The 22,264-nt window shown below is 38.6% G+C and overlaps 1 protein-coding gene across 1 annotated transcript in view; it reads right to left on the minus strand.

Annotated features, from left to right (window-relative positions):
- LOC140137969 (retinal guanylyl cyclase 1-like) overlaps positions 1-3,034 on the minus strand; it is a 28,104-nt gene extending 25,070 nt beyond the window's left edge. Inside the window, exon 1 of the mRNA XM_072159790.1 lies at positions 2,434-3,034. Coding sequence (XP_072015891.1) covers positions 2,434-2,994 — 561 coding nt within the window. The 5' untranslated portion in view covers positions 2,995-3,034. The remainder of the gene's footprint in view (positions 1-2,433) is intronic.
- Positions 3,035-22,264: the final 19,230 nt, after the last annotated feature.

The raw sequence follows: 22,264 nt of genomic DNA on the forward strand, positions 1-22,264 counted from the left end.
TCTTTGAAAAACATCGGTCTTTTCAAATATTGAGTTTTAGTTTTGGTTTTGGTTTTGGTCACGTGGTTTCCTATTATCCTGCCTAAGCTCTTGCGTGACAATATTATCGATAGCTATCGATATCTTTGTCTGTACGCTTTGTTAGACACTTAAAATTGGTAGCAAGGCATTTCTGTTTTAATACAGTTTGTAATGTCATCGGAAATCAGGTTTGAAGTTACATTTATCAAATTATACAAAAGAAGTTTTTAAATTTCGGAGGTGTGGGGGGGGGGGTATGGGGTGGAGAAGGAGAAACAGATGGGAGAGAGCATTGGAAGTGTAAAGGGAAGGGAGGAGAGCTCGAGATAAAGGATATATCGAATGTAGGGGGAGGCGAGGAGGGGGACAAGGAGACAATTAGGAAAGAGGAGGTTATATAGGTGGGGGAGAGGGGGAGCCTAAATAAGAGGTTAATTAATTAATTAATTAATTAATTAATTAATTAACATGATCAAGGGGTCGAATATGAATTATTCATAATGGATCAATAACTGGCCTCATTTTTTAGCTTGCAAACCACCGGGATTTTTCATAGGTTTGCGTTGCTAATAGAACAACCGTGAATTTAGTGTCACCCCTTGATACCGCTCTTTTCAAATACAGTAAGCAAAATAATTAAGGTACCAGTTATGTTTACCTCTGTATATCCTAAACAAAGACATATATGTCAAAATTAAAACAATACCTGTACTTTTACGCTGTGATTTGAGACCTTATTTGTTGATATTGGTTGAGAAATGGTGATCTGAAACCTAAGGAAGAAACGAAATCAAAAGTTTTTTTGTTCTAATCAATGTAAGCACAACGCTAATTTGAACGTGCTAGTTCTTGTTCTAGAACGCTTTGTGTACAAATCAATAGGGTATGCAATGGAGCAAACAAACTTTCGAATTCGGTTTTTGGAGCGTCGTCTTTTATTTCATGAAACGATTTCAATGAATGAGATCTTAAATTCTAGCTAAATGATGTAGCTATTGGTCCCAATTATGACATATCTGTCTTTAGGATAAACAGGGGGTGAACATAACTGGTACCTTACTTCTTTTGTTTACTGCACATCAGGGGCGTAGCGTCATAGGGGCACGTGCCCCCCCAATCGGTTGCAAAATTTAGAAAGTCCCATAGGAAAATTGCCAAAAAACGGCTTGTGCCCCCCCGCCCCCCATCATGGTCGGTGCCCCCGCCACTGGCACTAATCTCCAGGTGCGATTGTAAAAGTTCTATAGGATTACTTTTCAGTACTGTGAAACGTTTAGTGCAGGGCAATCATGTAAACACATTACTACGGTAGTTAATCCTCTTACATCACCATTTCTACGGCGAATACATTCAAAAATTGTTTTCCTATGTCGCTATGGCCCGGCGCTATGGTAATCATGGTACATGTATATCACTACCTTTACAGCGAATACATTCAAAAATAGTTTTGACAGGTCGCTATGGTAACTTTAATCCTGTTAAATCACTACTTTAAGGCGAACAGAGAATCTTTTTTATGTTCAATTACATAATGAAGCAGCTGAGGCATGTTGACAATTTTCTGAAGGACGAATTTTTATTAACGCCAGACTTAGAAACATGGCAATTTACAGTTATATGATGTATATGACCTTGCAAGCTTTTGCAATAATGTTTTTATGAAAAGTAGCAAATGTGATTAAAGCTATTAAATGATCCTGGTGTGCACTATACCTTAGAAGTAAGACAGTTGTTACTGTTAAGGACAACGATTTAAAAGGGTCGATGGGCTTTTGGTGAGAGATTTGACGCTAAAAAAGAGGGTAACCCCTTAACATATTTTGGGCCTATAATAGTGTCGCAATACAAAATGGAGAGTGAGTTAATAAATAATAAGTTGTTATATTAGAACAAGCAAATCCATGATAAATGAAATCACAGTGAAGGAAGTAGGTTAAGTGAGCTGACACTTTATCTATGCATGCCATTTTGAGTTGTTATGTGTGCATATCAAATTAGGTAATTTTGATATTGTCAGGTGACTTCGCCCACATTTTCGGTGAACAACTTATTAGCTTTTCAAAGTAATATGTTTAGGTAATCAAAGATCTGTCACATCTTCATTAGCAATCATTAGCAAAATCACAGGTTTAAGTTGAACCTTTGCTATCTTGACAAAATGTCAAACTTCCTCTCTGCGTGTGGCTTTCAAAATGCAACAAAAATAGTCAATATTTCCATTGCGCCCATTTGTAGTGGTTACAAATACAACATGTAGTCATGTTTTGTCAAAACATGAGGAGTCCCAAAAGACCTAAAAAGTTCACAGGGCAGCTATTGTACTTACCCACTTCTGGCACTGAGCAGTTGATATTTTCACTAAAATTATACTTAAATCGTGTTATCAGTTTAGTTTCATTTCTCTTTCCCTACCTGCATGGGTGTACTTTCTGCACACATCAGTGTAAAGTTCACAACATCTGAAAAGAATATGGTGACTTCCTGGTAGAATTCCGCATTAACGGTGCCACTTGACTTCAGTTCCAATGCAATGGTTGGGGGAAGCATCTGATGAAGCAGACGATCGGAACGCTCTCTTTCCTCCTCCAGTTCCCGCGTTTTCATTTCCAAATTGGCGCTAAAATGTTGAATTTTTCGTGTCTGGACAAAAATGGCGTGAATAATCATGGGGGATACTAACAGCACTGCTACCATGATTGATATAGAAATACTTGACTCTCTTTGTCGCACGTAAATAGCTTCGTCAAGACCAGATAAGATATCAGCAGCGAGTTGCAATTGTAGGTCAAAAAGGACATTAATGTATTTTGTCATCTGATCGAACCAAATATCCCCTCTTTCCCACGATTCTTCTGTGTTCTCATAATCATTTAGTTTGATTTCATTTTCCATTGATATGATGCTGGAGAACAAATCACCTTTCGATTCAAGAAGTCTTTTGTACCCATCATTGACAAATTTGGAATAAAACATGCTATTTTCGAGAGCAGCAGCTCCGAATAAGTTTTCATTCATGAACCATAGGTACATTGAGTGATTATGGAATCCTCCCATTGCGTAGAAAGTACTTCCAAGTGCCCGTTGTACACCATTATGTTCCTTGGCCATAACCATTAATTCATACCCGACAAGTTTGCTCCAAATAGTGTGGCTCGTTACGACATCAATATCGGAAAAATCAAACCACCGAATTATTTCATCTATTGCTTCCGTGTAAAATGCCATATTGTCGTGTAAGTTTGTAGAATTTGGATTCATGTGATGTCGATACTGTTGTAAATGGGTCTGAAACGTTTCTTTGCTTTCAAAATAAACCTTCGACGTTTGCAAACGAACAACACTATTTCCTGCGTTCCATAAAGTAACATTAGATATCGCTTCGTTTGTAGTTATATAATGCTGGCGGAGTTTCTTAAGGACATCATCACTATGCGATGACAGATACAACGCTGTGGTTCCACGCTCAATTTGAAGTCGATGAATCAAGCCACCGAAATCCTCCATACTTGATTTCACTCGGGCTTTTAAATGACCTATTGTCTTTCTATCCGTAATTGCATCACGAACAAATATGATATTCATTGCAATTAACACCAAGATTGGAATAATTGTCAGTCCAATCATACGAAAGACAACACGCTTCTTGTTAGCTTCATTGACCCATTTTACCTTCAGATCATCTCCATCTTGGTTGCTGTAGTCAATAACAGTGGACACTTGCAATTGCACAGAACTGACTTTGTTTCTCTGAAAGCATCTACAAGACATATTTTACTCCTTCAACCCGTCAAATATTAATTGCTTTCAAAGCCAACCGTTAACGAGTCATTTTTATACACAAGTTTCAAGTTTCTATATCTATCACTTTGCGCTCAATTTCATTTAGAAATCACCTTGTAGTAGTAGTAGTAGTGTACGTACAATTCATCGTAGTGTAATTACGTTCACCTTGTTATTCCTCACTTATTAACCTCGGGCAAACCTCAAGAGAACATACATGACAACTATTAAATCCCGCTGGCTACAAGTATATCTGATTCCACAATGTGCCAAATGCAGTACAATTTACTAAGTGAGCTGTATCGATCAATCTTGTGTATTAAATTATTATGCTGCGCACAAGCATGCAAACCCTGTGGCATGAGCTCATTGCCATCCTAACTTTCTTGATGATCTATTATATATATTCGGCATGACCTGTATTATACTCATGTATTATCTGAGACCTGAAAGGCTGTTTGTTTACTCCGCTTCAAAGTGTTGAGTCATAGTCATGCATTTTTATCAACTCCCCATCTCTTGGAGTATGATGCAGTTTACACCCCATAAGACAACCACCCAACACCCATACACTTACTACATAATACAAACCCATCCCAAAAGCGCACCATTCCTACACTCCGCCTCCCACATATACCCAACACACCTCATAGTCATACTCATGATATGAGTGATTCTAGTAATTGTTAAAAGCATAGTAAGCAACCTGGCTGTCTGGTTCATGTTGCAGCTATATTATCTTGATACTTTACAAACATACTGACAAACCTGTTTCATTTGAATTCAACCGATTCTTGTTTCGGTCTCTAATACCGATTGAATGCTAATTACTAATAGTGCAGATATAATTTGCAATTTATTTACATCCAATTGTCGGAATCTTTACATATTCTTAAACTGTATTGTCTGACACCAGCCGTCTTGCGCCGTTAAGATATGACAAGAGGTATAAATAAGCTCATTGTGCAGGCCAATGCGTCACCAAAATATATCAAATACCGTAAAGACTCGCCTAATGGCGCATATGGGCTCCTTTGTCTTAAAACAAACAAACATCAAATATACTGCAAAATATATGAATTATTTTGTGTATTATTTTATTAAGCCCGCAATGCTTTCTTCATTAGATAGCGAAAAAATCATGAAACAGCAATGTTTTTCAAAACAATTCCCGAACATGCCTATGTCGCAAGTCAAGAAAAAATGATGCACGTCGTAAGTGGGCTATGCGTGAGTTCAGAGAAGCTGATGCATGTCGCAACGGGACTATCATAATTGGCCGATCGCGCCTTGAATGATATCTTAAGTAGATAATAAACAAACATGAAACATTAAAGTATTCCAAATGACCTTCCTAACACGCCTGCTGCTAAATGTATAAACCAATTTCTGTATTATTTCATTAGATCCCACGTGCTATCTTCCGTAGATAACAACAAAATTCCAATTTTTCTGTAAATATTTTGTACTTTGTAGATACTTCTCGTCGTGAATAAATACTATCTTGAGTGGATTGCGAAAAACAAACAAACATCAAATATACTTTACTAACACGTGTTATGGAAAACGCATGAATTGTTTCTGTATTATTTTATTAGGCCCGCCATGCTATCTACAGCTTAGCGAAAAACCATGAACCATCAACGTATGCCAAAACCATTCCCGAACACGCCTATAGACGAATCCAAGTAGCCAAGTCATGGTCAGGATTTGGTCGGACATCTTTGGGTAGCCGCTAGCACCAACCTGGTGCTTTGAGCGTCCAATTGTGCAAATGAAAGCCGCCTAACACCTAGAGAAGATGCAAGGACGAGGAGGGTTCATAGAATAATAGCTAATAATATATATAATGGAGATAATTCCGCAGGTAATCCCGTCGCATCTATTCATACATATAGTCCTTTTGTTCGCAAGTACATCAATGCATAGATACCGCGTGTAGTCAACCCGATTATTATGTCACTTCAACAGCGAATAGACCATGCTGTGTGTTTTGTCGAAGGGAACTGTATTGTGTTATTCTTTTGTCTGCCTGTGTTTTCGCGGAAGGTGTAAAACGGGTGATGGAATGCAGTTTAAAATTTCCGCCAAGGCCGAATCATTTCACATTTTGAGTGCATTGTAGCCGACGGCTACCCAACTAAAGGCTGCTAGTCAGGTGTAGGAATGCGTGTATTTGGATTCGTCTATAGACGAATCCAAGTAGCCAAGTCATGGTCAGGATTTGGTCGGACATCTTTGGGTAGCCGCTAGCACCAACCTGGTGCTTTGAGCGTCCAATTGTGCAAATAAAAGCCGCCTAACACCTAGAGAAGATGCAAGGACGAGGAGGGTTAATAGAATAATAGCTAATAATATATATAATGGAGATAATTCCGCAGGTAATCCCGTCGCATCTATTCATACATATAGTCCTTTTGTTCGCAAGTACATCAATGCATAGATACCGCGTGTAGTTAATCCGATTATTATGTCACTTCAACAGCGAATAGGCCATGCTGTGTGTTTTGTCGAAGGGAACTGTATTGTGTTATTCTTTTGTCTGCCTGTGTTTTCGCGGAAGGTGTAAAACGGGTGATGGAATGCAGTTTAAAATTTCCGCCAAGGCCGAATCATTTCACATTTTGAGTGCATTGTAGCCGACGGCTACCCAACTAAAGGCTGCTAGTCAGGTGTAGGAATGCGTGTATTTGGATTCGTCTATAGACGAATCCAACGAGCCAAGTCATGGTCAGGATTTGGTCGGCCATCTTTGGTTTCCCGCTAGCACCAACCAGGGGTTTTGAGCACCCGATTGTGCAAATAAAAGCCGCCTAACACCTAGAGAAGATGCAAAGACGAGGAGGGTTAATAGAATAATAATATACAATAGAGGTAATCCTGTCGCATCTATTAATACATAGTCCTTTTGTTCATCCATTTGTACATCTATGAATAGATGCGACGGGATTACCCGCGGAATTATCTCTATTGCATTATTCTATTAACCCTCTTCGACCTTCTCTAGGTGTAAGGCGGCTTTTATTTGCACAACTGTTGGAACTGTATTGTGTTGTAAACTTCTTTTGTCTACCTGTGTTTTCGCGGAAGGTGTAAAACGGGTGATGGAATGCAGTTTAAAATTTCCGCCAAGGCCGAATCATTTCACATTTGGGATGCATTGTAGCCGACGGGGACCCAACTAAAGGCTGGTAGGTGTAGGAATGCGTGTATTTGGATTCCTACACCTGACTAGCAGCCTTTAGTTGGGTCCCCGTCGGCTACAATGCATCCAAAATGTGAAATGATTCGGCCTTGGCGGAAATTTTAAACTGCATTCCATCACCCGTTTTACACCTTCCGCGAAAACATAGGTAGACAAAAGAAGTTTACAACACAATACAACAGTAAATGGTGCAAATAAAAGCCGTCTTACACCTAGAGAAGGTCGAGGAGGGTTAATAGAATAATACAATAGAGATAATTCCGCAGGTAATCCCGTCGCATCTATTCATAGATGTACAAATGGATGAACAAAAGGACTATGTATGAATAGATGCGACAGGATTACCTCTATTGTATAATTATTATTCTATTAACCCTCCTCTTCTTTGCATCTTCTCTAGGTGTTAGGCGGCTTTTATTTGCACAATCGGGTGCTCAAAACCCCAGGTTGGTGCTAGCGGGAAACCAAAGATGGCCGACCAAATCCTGACCATGACTTGGCTCGTTGGATTCGTCTATAGCTGGTCGCACGTTCAGAGGAAGTGATACAGGCCGTAAGGGGCTATATGTGCGCGAGTTCAGAGAAGATAATGCATATCGCAACGGGCCTATCATGATTGGCCGATCGCGCCGTAAATGATATCTCCAGTAGATAACAAACAAACATGAAACATTAAAAATATACCAAATAACCTTCCTAACACGCCTTTTGCTAAATGTATGAATTAGTTTCTGTATAATTTTATTAGGTCCCACAAGCTATCTTCAGAGTAGATAACAAAAAATGTTCAACTTTGCTATTTTTTTTTATAGACACTCCTTGCCGTAAATAAAGAACTTTCTTGAGTAGATAACGAAAAACAAACAAACATCAAATTTACTTTCTTTTCTCTCTCTATTTTTAGGCCCTTAATCAGTAGATAGCGAAAAACCATGAATCATGAACGTATGTCAAAACATTTTCCGAACACGCCTACAGATGGGCGCACGTTCAGAAAAAAATGATGAAAGTTCAGAGAAAGGTGGGCTATGCGCGGGTTCATCATAGAAAATGATGCATGTCGTAAGGGGCCTATCATGGATCCCGCCGTAAATGCTATCTTGAGCAGATAACAAATAAACATGAAACATTAAAAATATGGTGGAAGCTCTGTAGCCCGACGGTTCTTTATTCCGACGGTTCTTTAGTCCGAAGGTTCTTTAATCCGACGGTTCTTTATTTCGAAGGTTCTTTATTCCGATGGTTCTTTATTTCGAAGGTTCTATAGTCCGAATTTTGAAAAAGGTTCTTTAGTCCGAATATGAAAATAGGCTCTATAGTCCGAATTTAAAAAAGGGTTCTATAGTCCGAATATGGAACTAGGCTCTATAGTCCGAATTTTAAAAAAGGTTCTATAGTCCGAAATTGCAAAAGGGTTCTATAGTCCGAAACGGATACCGTAATCTTTAGTCCGAATTGGTAAACAGGTTCTATAGTCCGAATGTTATTTTCATCATTTGTTTCAGTGTCAAATCATCATTCATTTATTCATTCTTGATTTCGTTCGATTTTTTTTTCATTAGCTCTTTCTTAAAATCCCTTTCTCATTTTTGTTTGTTCTATACTCAAATTTCTTTCGTTCTATCTTTATTATATTCTTTCTGTCTTCTCCTTGTTCTTTCTTAATGGTCATTATTTTGTTCATTATCTTTGTATTCATTGTTCTTTCATTTAGACTTCCTTTTAGTTTTTATTCAGTTGTTTCATTTGTGCTTCCATTTATTTTCTTGTCTTTCCTTCTTTTGTTGGGGTGGGTGGGGTGTGGGTGTGTGTGTGTGTGTGTTTTGTACTTCTTCCGGTTTCTTTATATTTTCGTTCCATTCATTATTTTTCTTTTCGTTTCTGATGGTGTAAAAATATGTCAACATTTTTGGAGCAAATGTCGTATTTTTAGGATCTTTGTTTACAGTAGTTGGGGATATCAGGCGCGAACGCAGGATTTGTTTTTGATGACGGGGGGAGGAAGGGGGGGCAAAAGTAGCGTCATCCCGTTTACCATAAACTCTGCTATTGTCTAGCTAGAGGGCGCAGTAAATGTTAATGTTATAAAAAAATTCGGACTATAGAGCCTTTTTACTGATTCGAACTAAAGAACACGGTATCCGTTTCGGACTATAGAACCCTTTTGCAATTTCGGACTATAGAACCCTTTTTTAAATTCGGACTATAGAGCCTATTTTCATATTCGGACTAGAAAACCGTCTTTTAAATTCAGATTAAAGAACCTCTTTTAATATTCGGATTAGGGAACCTTTTTTAAAAATTCGGACTATAGAACCTTCGAGATAAAGAACCGTCGGAATAAAGAACCTCTTTAAAAAAAAATTCGGACTAGAGAACCTCTTTTAAAATTCGGACTAGCGAATGCTTTGAACACATGTTCGGACTAGCGAACCTTCGGACTAAAGAACCTTCGGATTATAGAAGCGTCGGATTATAGAGCAGTCCCCAAAAATATACCAAACGACCATCTTAAGGTTGTACTACACCCCTTGCCAATTTGGTGCCTATTTTTGCATTTTTCTCGAAAAATATAGCGCATTTGATACTTGTAGATATGTATATTATGGGGGCAAGGACTACAACTACTGCACTGAAAATTCAGCAACTAAAGGCAAGTATTTATTGATTTATTGATCAAATATTGCTTTTCCCTCATTTTTGACTGTAACTCCACAACTGTTGTCTGTGCTGAAATAAAATTTCCAGTGCAGTAGTTGTGGTCCTTGCCCCTATAATATACATATCTTACTTGTCACCAATGCGGTATAAATTTTGAGAAAAATGCAAAAATAGGCACAAAATTGGGCAGGGGTGTAGTACCCCCTTAACACGCCTGCTGCAAAATTTACTGATTAATATCTGTGTCATTTATTAGGTCCCAAATCTTCAGTAGATTAACAAAACGATTTCATTTTTCTTCAAATATTTTTCATTTTATAGACACTTCTCGCTAAATAAGTAGATAGCAAAAAATAAACAAACATCAAAATTTACCTTCCCAAACGAAGAAATTTTTTCTTCATTCAAATAATATTGATATTTTATGTATTACAGAATCATGGCTATTGATGATATTAAAAATGAGGTTGTATAAATAGATGGTTATAATATAAATTATGTAGAAAAGACCGTGTTGGTATGGAACATGGTGGCATTGTAATATTCATAAAAGAAGGTATTGATTTTAATGAAAATGTAAATGTAAGTGTTGACAGTGATCTTGAAGTTCTTTTGACTGAAATTAATTTGCCTTGTACCAAACCTATATTACTTGGTACTGTGTATAGACAACCTGATTTTAATGTAGTATATCTAAACAAATTAGATTTATGTCTTCAAAATATTGCTGCTAATTATAATGAAATCATTGTTGTTGGTGACTTCAATCTTGATTTATTTAAACCAAATTTTTCCAGGAAAGTTAATAACTTAACTAAAAATTCCAATTTTACACAGTTGATTAATGAACCTACTAGAATTACTCAAAAGACTAGGTCTGTTTTAGATCTTGCATTTGTATCACATCCTGATATGATTTCTGCTCATGGTGTACATCATCTTGGTCTGAGTGATCACTCGCTAATTTATGTTATTCGCAAATGTAAAACGAAGGTGAAAGGGAGACATTGCTGCAGTGTCGGGGAGCTGAAAATTACTTTTGCCAACACCTGCAACCCCGTTGCAAAGAATCGGTATTTAACATGCTGTTTCTGGTGTTGGATTTCCCGTTGGTGCGGGCTGGTATTTTACCAGAATGAGGGAACGAGCACCCTCTGCCTCCCTAGCTCAGTTGCTGAACATGCCAGCTTTAGGGCGGAGGAAACCATCAGGTTCAACGGCCAGTATGTTCAAATTGTCTTGGCCATTTGTTTTTGCTACTGTAACGATGTAGACAGTACAGCCAGCGACAAAATCATGATGAGATATTGCTCCGTTCATTCTCCTTCTAGTTACTCATATTATGGTGTTCATGACATTTGTTAAGTTAGGTTTAATACCAGGTCTTTCAAGAGCACTTGTGAGTTATGTTCCGGTCGGACTTTGTCCTTAAACTGCTGGAGAACAGTGCGGTAAGATCGGGTGCTGTTTTTCTGGTAGGGCTAGTTTAGTTCCAAGGTCCCTTGCCATGAACATCAAAACTCCATCTTCATTTTCTTGAGTATTCTAAGGGGTCAAGGACAGTAGTGATTCTCTTCATATTGGAGTAGCCTATCCCAATGGCTCTAAATCTTCATCATGGGCCAAAGAGCGGAAGAGGGAGATTTACTTCTTAACGGTCATTAGGCTGGTGTTGAACATGTCATCATTGGTCAACCTTCCAACACTGGCCAACATGTTCCAGATCAGGGGCGAACTACTGCATATTGGTAGATCTCGGCTGCTGTGTGTCCAGAAATAAGCTGAAACAGGGCTGATCACCCGTAACGCTGCTGGGACTGGACCAAAATAATTCCCAGCAAAATTTATGATTACGAAAACTACAAGCAAATCTTCGAAAATACCGAGGGTAGATGAGCGGCAGTCTAATGTTGACTTCATGACGGACCAGCGAGAACTTGGCACACCATCACGAACTGTTGGCCCTGATTATTGTCGCCTGTCTACCTTCAAACCTCTTGTAATATCTACTTAAAATGTCCGTACTGTAAATCAACAAGGGAAAATGCATCAGCTATTCATGGGCTGTGCCGGAATTGCCGGAATTCAAGAACATCGTCTCATTACACCAAGCCCAACCGATGAACTTTGGTCAGATGATAGGAACTGGATTTTATTTTTCAGTTCTGGTACCAAGCAAAGGTATGACGGAGGAGTTGGTCTGGTCATGTCCAAGCACATTCACGGATGTCTTAAGAGTGTTGAAGCTGTTTCCGAAAGGATACTATTTGTAACATTCCATGACAACCCTCAGCTTAGCATCACTGTTGTATATGCACCCACTGAGTGCGCAACATCTTCTGACAAGGAGGAATTCTATTCATCTCTATCTGACCACCTGGATGGTATGAAAAGGTACTACATCCATCTCATCCTCGGCGATTTTGATTTTTCCCATCCTTGGGTCATTGGTCCACATTGTTACCATGATTCAACCAATGACAATGGTGAGCGTCTGGTTAACATCTGCCAGGAGTACAATCTCAGACCGGCCCAGATGAGATTCCCGCAACCCAGGAACCGTCTCTGGACTTGGACACATCCAGCTGGATCAACCCATGCACAGTTAGATCAAATTCTAATAAACAGCAAGTGGGTAAATTCTCTCCGCAACTGTCGAGCATACAACTCACTAGAAGTGGACTCCGATCATCGTATCGTGAACATCCGTCTAGCTGCCAGTCTGCGAACTAGCAAAGGAAAACCTTGCAAAAGACCACAATTCAACTGGAAGAAGTTCTGCAAGATCCTGATACAAAGGAGGAATTTCAGCTGGAGCTATCAAACAGATTCCAGGTCCTGAGCATGGATGACACCACACCCATCTCTGATAGGTATGAGACCTTCGAAACAGCGGTTCGTGAAGTTACTGAGAAAGTTATTGGAAAGCAAGAGCCATGCGGACTACCAAGTTGGGTATCAGATGCAACCATCAGACTTAAACTTGATAGGGATGAGGCCAAAAAGCGGTACTCCATTTCAAAGTCTCGTCAATCTAGAGAAAGATGGAGGAACTTGAACACCAGCCTTAACAACTCTTATAAATCTGATGAGCTTGCTACCCTCAATAAGCAGATGGAAGACCTGAAGCTGGTCGACGAGATGGGGAATTATACCACCACCTGGAAAATTATACACTTGCTTTCTGGGAAGAACTCAAGGAAAGGGGTGAAAGTCAAAAAGAGAGATGGATCAGCTCCAAGGAATATTTTAGCTCACTCCTTAACAACGACAGTGGCACAGCAGCTTCAGAACTTTCTGCACCAGCTGTTGAAGATCTTCCTATTATCACTGAGCCCCCAACTCGTGTAGAAGTAGTCGAAGCAATTGCAGCCATGAAGACCAACAAGGCAGCAGGATTGGACTGTGCTATAACTGCAGAAGCACTTCAGGGAGGAGGGGATAGCATGATTGATATTCTCGAATTCTGTATGGAAGTATTCTCAACGCTGACACCGTCACGTCAATGGTTTACGAATGTAATCATTCCTCTACCAAAGAAAGGTGACCTCTTTCTCTCATGACAAAGTACCGTGGTATTTCGCTTAATATGTCCATTGCCGCAAAAGTGTACAACAAGATCCTTCTGAACAGGATCCGACCTCACATTGATCCTTTACTGAGAAGCAACCAGGCTGGCTTTAGATCGGGTCGCAGCTGTGCTCAGCAAATACACATTTTTAGGAGGATCATGGAAGGCTTCAAGGAGTATTAAGCTTCTATTAACAGTCACTTTTGTGGACTTCAAAAAAGCCTTCGACTCCATCAACAGGTCCGTCATGTTTTCAGTTGGAATTCCTCAAGGGTCTATATTAGGTCCTTTGTTATTCATTTGTAAATGATCTTCCTGATAGTGTTACTTTTAAAACGGTTATATGTATGCTGATACCACCTCTCTACATGTAAATTCGTCTGATCCTACATGTCTTCAAATTAAATTCGATCATAACATCCGCAGTATTGCTAATTGGTTTAGGGAAAACAAACTCACACTTAATCTGAGCAAATCTAAGTTGAAACTCTTTGGTACACTGCATAATCTTGATAAATTCAAAAATATTTCCTTGGTATATGATGGCGAAAATATCGAGAAAGTTGATCATTTTAAATATCTTGGTATAATTTTTGACAGTAACATGACTTAGTCTCATCATGTTGATTCAATTGCTTCAAATGTTTCCAAAAGATGTGGCGTAGTTCGTCGTGTTAAATATTATCTTCCAAACCACATTCTGAAAAAAACTTGGTGAAGCTCTTGTTATGCCTCACTTTAGTTACTGTAGCCATGTTTGGTCTAATTGCTCACTAACTCTTTCCAGCAGGTTGCAAGTTCTTATGAACAATCTCGCAAGAATTATTCTTTCAAAACTCCAATTAACACATTGATGAATGATCTTAAGGGGGTTCTACACCCCGTGGTAAATTGTGACTATTTTTGCATTTTTCTCAAAAATAATAACACACTGGTAACAAAAGTTATGTATATTATTGGGGCAAGGAATCCAATTACTACACTGAAATTAAGTGACTCAAGACAAGCGGTTCAGTATATATGATAGGAAATGAGGTACATCCTAGCGGTACCTTATTTCTTATCATAAATAGCGAACCGCTTGTCTTGGGTCACTGAAATTCCATTGTAGTAATTGGATTCCTTGCCCCTATAATATACATAACTTTTGCTACCATCGTCTTATTAGTTTTTGAGAAAAACACAACAATAGACACACATTTATCGAGGGGTGTAGTACCCCCTTAAGTGGCTTAAATTAGACCAAAGTTGGAACAGCCATGTTCTTGTTACGTTATTCAAATGTCTCACTGGTAAAGCTCCTGATTATCATAGCTCTAGATTCAGTTTTACTAACTCTATTCATGATTATAGTACAAGAGGTAATTCCACAAATTCACTTGTTGTTCTCCATTTTAAGAGCAACTCTGGTCTCAGAACATTTCATGTTAGAGCAGCTAATCTCTGGAACAACTCTGTTGATGTGCATACACGCTCGAACTTTGATTCAATGTCTCTTGGTCAATTCAAACACTCCATTAAGGGTGATTGATCATTATATGATTGTATCATATTTATATTTGTTTATTACAACTAGTCGGTTACCCGTATTTCGCGGTTTTCGGCTATCATGGTTATTGGCTTTTGCAGATCTCAAAATCAGGGTGTGTCCTTTGGCTGGGATCATTTTCCTCACAGCTGAGCTCAATTGCAGCTTTTTGCAATTTGACCTGAATTTCGCCCTCAGTTTGAAATTTGATCTGACCTTTGACCACGGATGACTTAACAAACACAAACGTGAGCTTCCTTGGCCAAAGTTACACCCACCCACAAAGTCTGAGCTCCATTATATGAGCAATTTGAAATTTTTACGTTTTTAGACCTATGACCTCTTAACCGTAGGTCTGACAAAAAGGTCAACATGGAAACTTTTGTTTGTTAGTCCAAGGTCCACTCATCCACCAAGTTTGAGCTCCATAGAGGCAATTTGAAATTTCTACCTTTTTGACCTATGACCTCTTAACCATAGGTCTGACAAAAAGGTCACCGTGGAAATTTTTGTTTGTTGGTCCAAGGTCAACACACCCACCAAGTTTGAGCTCCATAGAGGCAATTTGAAATTTCTACCTTTTTTGACATATGACCTCTTAACCGTAGGTCTGACAAAAAGGTCACTGTGGAAACTTTTGTTTGTTAGTCCAAGATCCACCCACCCACCAAGTTTGAGCTCCATAGGAGCGATGATTTGAAATTAGACTTCAATTGGACTTGACCCGGTCGTTGACCTTTGACCTTAAAAAATATATACTGGTTCTTCCTCATACCAAGCTGCACCCACCCACCAAGTTTGAGGAACGTGCGACCCCCAGTCTCCGAGAAAAGATGCGGACAGACAGACAGAGATCCGGTGAATTATAGTAAGATTGTAAATTTATGTTATTTTTCCATTGTATGATACTGTAAATATTTATATTCTTATACTTTGTAACAGGGCCCCTAGAATAGCAGTGCTTAGTTACTGAAGGGGCTACCCTGTATAATGAAAGCATAAATAAAATAAATAAATAAAATAAGTAAAATGTATAAATTATTTTTCTGTCTTATTTTGTTAGGCCCGCAATGCTATCTTCAATAGATAGCAAAAAACATGAATCAGCATTGTTTGCCAAAACACTTTCCAAACACGCATATAACTGGGCGTGCGTTCAGCGAAAATGAAGCAGGTCGTAAGTGGACTATGCGCGGATTCACAGAAGATGATGCATGTCGCAACGGGCCTATTACGATTGGCCGATCGAGCCGTAAATACTATCTTGAGTAGATAACAACGCACATGAAACATTTAAAATATACCTAACGATCTGATAAATTCACTTCGTTACGTGTTTAGAAGGGAATTGTTATCTCTTCGTAAGTGTGAGATCGATCAGTTAGTGTTATGCAAATGGGGTAGTGATGCGAGAAGTTTTTGTGTTGGAGTAATTTGGGTGTATCAGTCATTCGCGGTCACCACGCCACACGATTCATTTCATTCATTCGGTTCTCCATACATTTCCCGTTTGAATTTTTATATAACACTTTCAATATTTCTTCAATGGAAGAAGATAGCTCTATTTCAGGCCAAAGCAGTGCTGGTGTTCCAATACCCCAACTGGGAACTTGGATATTAATCAGATATCGGCTATCCTTGATACCAAACTATCCAAATTAAAGAGGAGATCACGGAAGAGTCGGCTTTCCAATTGACTTCCGTTGTGAAAAAAGCTAGACTGAATCCTGTACAATTTAAGAAACAGGGTGCCAGCAGCAGTATCATCACAATGAACAAGTGAAGGAGAAACTAGAAGAGGCAACCATAAGCATCGATGCAGGCAAATTTCAAAAGGCTAAAGAAGTTTTGGCAGAAGGTATAAACAATACCAATGTCTTCAAAGATCGGGCGGAAGCACGGGCCAGCAATGGCAGGGAGGAAATAAAGCATAGTGATAAGATAAGTACATGTATTTTTGACGAGTTTGAAATCGAAAAGAATTATGAGTATGAAGCGAAATTAAATTCCGAATTCTCTGGAGTTGCAGGCCGTTTGCGCCGCTGTAAACAATACTGGTTCGATAATTTTAATCCTCCATTGTTTGTCATTGATATCCTTAATAAGGGTTATGTAATTCCATTCACAAGTCTTCCGCCACCAGCGTATCTCAAGAATAATCGATCAAGTTTGGATCATCCGGATTTCGTCACCGAGGCTATTTCAAAGTTGTTAGAGGCAGGTAGTATTAAAGAGCACGATTCACCCCCTTTCGTTGTAAACCCCCTCACAGTTTCTGAGGGCAAAAAACTCCGATTGGTTTTGGACTTGAGACACGTAAACCAATATACATTCGTGTCCAAATTCAAGTATGAAGGTATCTCTACTTTGGCTGACATGTTTTCTAAAGATTTTTATTTTTTCACCTTTGATCTTGAAAGCGGGTACCATCATATTGATATTTTTGAGCCCCACCAAAAGTTTTTGGGTTTTAGTTGGATGTATGGCAATCGTGTCCGTTATTATACGTTTTCCGTTCTCCCGTTCGGGTTAAACACAGCTAGTCATTGTTTCACGAAAACGCTCCGACCTTTGGTTACAAGATGGCGTTCCATGGGGCATTGTTCTATTTTATATATTGACGACGGCATCTCAGGTCACGCCGACAAGATTTCAGCTCTTGCGGCAAGCCATATCGTGCAAAAAGACCTAGCTTTATCTGGTCTTAAAGTAAGTGTGTCAAAAGTGATTTTGTACCTAAACAATCAGGAGTATGGTTGGGTTTATTGATCGATACCATCTCTATGCAATTCAGTTTGCCCGGTAACAAGTTGGCAAAAACACAAAATGCCATTGCCGATTGTCTGAATAAGCGTTCACAATGTATTCCCGTTCGAGACATTGCCCGTATCGCAGGTTTTATTATCTCTGCATCCGACGCTATCGGTCGTTTGACAAGATTGTTTTCTAGACATTTGTACAGATTGATCGAAACTCGCAATTCATGGTCAAGTAAGGTTTTTCTTTCTGAAGGTGCTATCAGAGAATTACAATTTTGGTGCAAAAATATAGCACGCGTGAATGGTCAGCCTATAAAACCCATTTTTGTGCAACAGCCGCAGTGTATTCCGACGCAAGTGATTCGGGTTTTGGGGGGTTTTCAGTTCAGCTGGTCGATTCAGTGTGTTCGGGATTATGGTCCGAGGCCGAAAGTCGTGAAAGTTCAACAAGTCGTGAACTCAGAGCCATTTTGTATGTACTCCGCTCATTAGGACCAAAACTATCGGGTAAAAAGTTGAAGTGGTTTACCGATAGCCAGAACGCTTGTCGTATTATTTCCGTGGGTAGTACAAACCCCAATTTACACGATTTAAGTATCAATGTGTTCAATTGTTGTCTACAGTTTGACATTATTATTGAGCCTGAATGGCTCCCGCGTGATCTCAATACACGAGCAGACGAGTTAAGTAGGATCATTGATCCGGATGATTGGTCTTTGAATCGCAGTGTTTTCGCATTTTTGGACAATCAATTTGGTCCACACACCATTGATAGATTTGCATCATATTACAACGCGCAAATCCCTCGTTTCAATTCAAGATATTGGAATCCTGGTTGTGTAGCGGCTGACTGTTTTACGCAGAATTGGGTTCACGAGAACAATTGGGTCTGCCCTCCCGTTTCTATGATTTTGAATGCAGTGAAGCACATGATGAAATGCAAAGCATATGGAACTGTTATAGTTCCAGAATGGCCATCTGCACCATTTTGGCCCGTCCTTTCACCAAAATTGGGTTCTTTGAAGAAATATTTGGTGACTCACGTGATTTTGCCAAATTTGCAAGATTTGTGTAAGCCAGGTCGAGGGCAGTGCATTGCTTACAAAAAGGAAAGCGTTTATTTGAAAACGCTTTGCCGTTCAACTTGATTGCCATGAGGTTCGATTTCAGAAAAGCATAAAAATAATAATAATATTGTATCTAAGTGAAAATGCGCACATGCATCCGAGTTGTTGGTAATCCATGAGTGATTTTGTATTGTTTGTAGTCCTTGAATAATCCATGAGTGATTTTGTATTTGCAGTCCTTGAGAGTCCATGAGAGACTTAACAATGACATGAATTAATTTGATAAACGATGTAATAAAGAGCTGTTGCAATCCATGATGGATTTTTTACATAGTCCATGAGAGATTAGTTGATCCAGTCTATGAAAGACTATGCAGTAATCAAAATATTTTTGACAGTTCACCAGTCCTTGATGATATAATCATCATTATCAATTTATATTGAGAGAAAGAGCATGTAAATCGTATCCATGAGTGATTTTGTATTGTTCGCAGTCCTTGAGAGACTTAAGAATCAGTCCATGAGAGACTTATCAATGACATGAATTAATTTGATAAACGATGTAATAAAGAGCTGTTGCAATCCATGATGGATTTTTTACATAGTCCATGAGAGATTATTTTGATCCAGTCTATGAAAGACTATGCAGTAATCGAAATATTTTTGACAGTTCACCAGTCCTTGATTATATAATCATCATTATCAATTTATATTGAGAGAAAGAGCATGTAAATCGTAATTTAATGTCAGCGTTATAGTCCACGAGCGACAGAAGATAAATAAACCAATTTCATGAGGAGTATGTAATTTATATGTCAATGATATCAAATTCAGAGTTTTTTGACTTAATTAAGATGTTTTGTCAATTCTTCGCATATGATCCTGATTATGTATTTTGAATCAAAAAACATTTGTATCAGAATTTGTCAATTCTTTCGTATTTTGCAATAAGATGACAGTTTCTATTGCAATATTTCGTTTTTACTCACGGCCACCTCATTTAATTTTTCAGATGTACTGGACAGTGGAGTCTGGAGCGAGTTTTCATCTGATACTGACATTAGCAACAACGAATATCTCTCTGGTTTAGTTTCGTCTCTTCAAGACACTGCGTTGGCTTCAAAAGCCGGGTCTACTACGGACAAATATCGCGGAGGCTGGAAGCGGTGGAAGTCTTTCGCACTTCAGTTTAATCTGCAAGTTTTTCCCGTCAAAGCTACTGAGTTAGCTCTATATATTGAGCATTTAAAGGCTTCGGCATCTTCTGTAGCTCCAATTGATACGGCTGTTTACAGCATAAGGTGGGCACACAATTTGGCAGGTGTACCATCTTCCACAGATGATAATTTTGTTAAATTGATCGTAGAAGGAAGTAGGCGTCAGCTTGCAAAATGTAAATCACCAAAAGAGCCTATATCTTCTGAGGTTCTAGCAAAATTGGTAGCCGATAAAGGCGATTCGAATGCCTCATTGTTTGATCTTCGTTTACTATTTATATGTCTCGTGTCTTTTGCCGGCATGCTAAGATGTGAAGAGATTATATCTTTACGTGTACGTGATATTACATTTTTATCCGATCATATGTCTATATTTATACCAAAGAGGAAAAATGACCAATTAAGGCAAGGGCATTCAGTTTATATCGCCAGATCAGGCAATCCTACTTGCCCAGTTGTTATGGCGGAGCGTTTCATCGAAATGTTGGGAATCGCAGATAAGTCGTCACATCCAGTAGTTTGCGGATTTCGTCGTTCAAAACGTCAAGGTTTGAAACCCACAACAAAAGCGATTTCATATACTACTGCGGGAGAGTTGATCTTATCTGGTTTATCTCCTTACGTCAGCGATCCTACCACTCTGGGTACTCATAGTTTAAGAGCAGGGGGCGCAACCGAAGCCGCCTCTACGGGTTCGGTAAACGAAAGATGTATTACTAGGCAAGGAGGATGGAAGTCTTCGATATCCAAGGACATGTACATTAAGGACTCAATGTCAAGTAAATTATCTGTGTCACGTGCGATGAAGCTTTAAGTGTCATATTTCATGATCGTTAAATTTGAGGCGTAAATCGACTAATTTTTGGTAAATCTATCCCGTTTTAACATTTTTAACTTTTTTGCTCGCGAGATAGCTTGCGTGTGTGGCCGCACCTATACCATGATTAAAACATGTAACTTTAATGAACAAAACAAGAATCATTTAGACTGGTGTGTTTTATTGGTTTTCGGGTGGGTATGTATGCATTCGGGGCTGAGATGAGATTGATAAATTCACTTCGTTACGTGTTTAGAAGGGAATTGTTATCTCTTCGTAAGTGTGAGATCGATCAGTTAGTGTTATGCAAATGGGGTAGTGATGCGAGAAGTTTTTGTGTTGGAGTAATTTGGGTGTATCAGTCATTCGCGGTCACCACGCCACACGATTCATTTTTTTCCCGGGGTCCCGGGGTATATATATACATGTATATCATGCAGTTCATAATTTGTAATAATTAGATTAGGAGATATATTTTGCTCTTGTTCGCTCGTTATTGTCAAAAATATTGAATTTTCTAAATTAGTGATTGACCTTGGAGCATTCCAAAATTTTTGTCGTTCTGTTACCGCTTGGTCGCCATCGGGGCCGGATAGGAATTTCCAGAGTATTTCCCTGATTTGTTCAGGTTTTTCTCTGTTTTCGCCTATCCCAAGGTCGTTTGAGTTTTGCCATTGGTTTCATTGCATGTATTATGATGCCATTATCATTCGCATCTTTTGATGATTGCAAATCTGAATATTTCATTCCACCAATTTCGGTTATTGTTCTTTTCAATCATTTTTCTCGTTCCTATACTTCTAAGTGTATACATTTGTCAAAAGGATACTCTTGGATCACGAAGTCAGCCATTTATTAATTTCCAATGTTTATGTGATAAAGTTATTATTTATTTGTGTAGTGAATGGTAGATTAAGGTCATTATCTTCATGATAAACTCGTGGTTAATATAACCTGTTTCGTGTTTTATATCCTTGGACAGTTCCACTTCAGTGTCAGTTGATATGCGTTGAATCGCAGTTATTCGATCACGAAAAAAAAAAAAAAAACCATGACGGTTTTCGTTTGAATATGAATCAGCAGTGGAAAGTGGAAAGTATTTAATATTTTGAATATCAAAAATTCACGATTTGTTTAATTCATTTATTAATTTTTTAATATGCGAATTTGCAGCAATTATGTCAGGCAAAAGGATTTGTTAAAGTGAGTATATTATTTAACAGTTTATGCGCCAGAATTTCAACAATGTCAATGATAATGTATAATGTCAACGTTAATAATAAGAATAATGTTAATTATAATTATAATAATAATTGTATTGTATTGTATATTAGATATTATATGATGTAGAGCGCGAGATAGCTTGCGTGTGTGGCCGCACCTATACCATGATTAAAACATGTAACTTTAATGAACAAAACAAGAATCATTTAGACTGGTGTGTTTTATTGGTTTTCGGGTGGGTATGTATGCATTCGGGGCTGAGATGAGATTTAACATGTCTGCTGCTAGATGTACGAATTATTCTCAGTAGAAAACAAATTTTGTCAACTATTCTCATATTTTGTATTTTATAGACACTCTTCGGCATAAATAAAAACTATATTGAGCAGATAGCGAAATAACAAACTAACATCA

This window comes from Amphiura filiformis, chromosome 17 (genome assembly GCF_039555335.1).
Source record: "Amphiura filiformis chromosome 17, Afil_fr2py, whole genome shotgun sequence".
In the NCBI taxonomy this organism is placed as follows: domain Eukaryota; kingdom Metazoa; phylum Echinodermata; class Ophiuroidea; order Amphilepidida; family Amphiuridae; genus Amphiura; species Amphiura filiformis.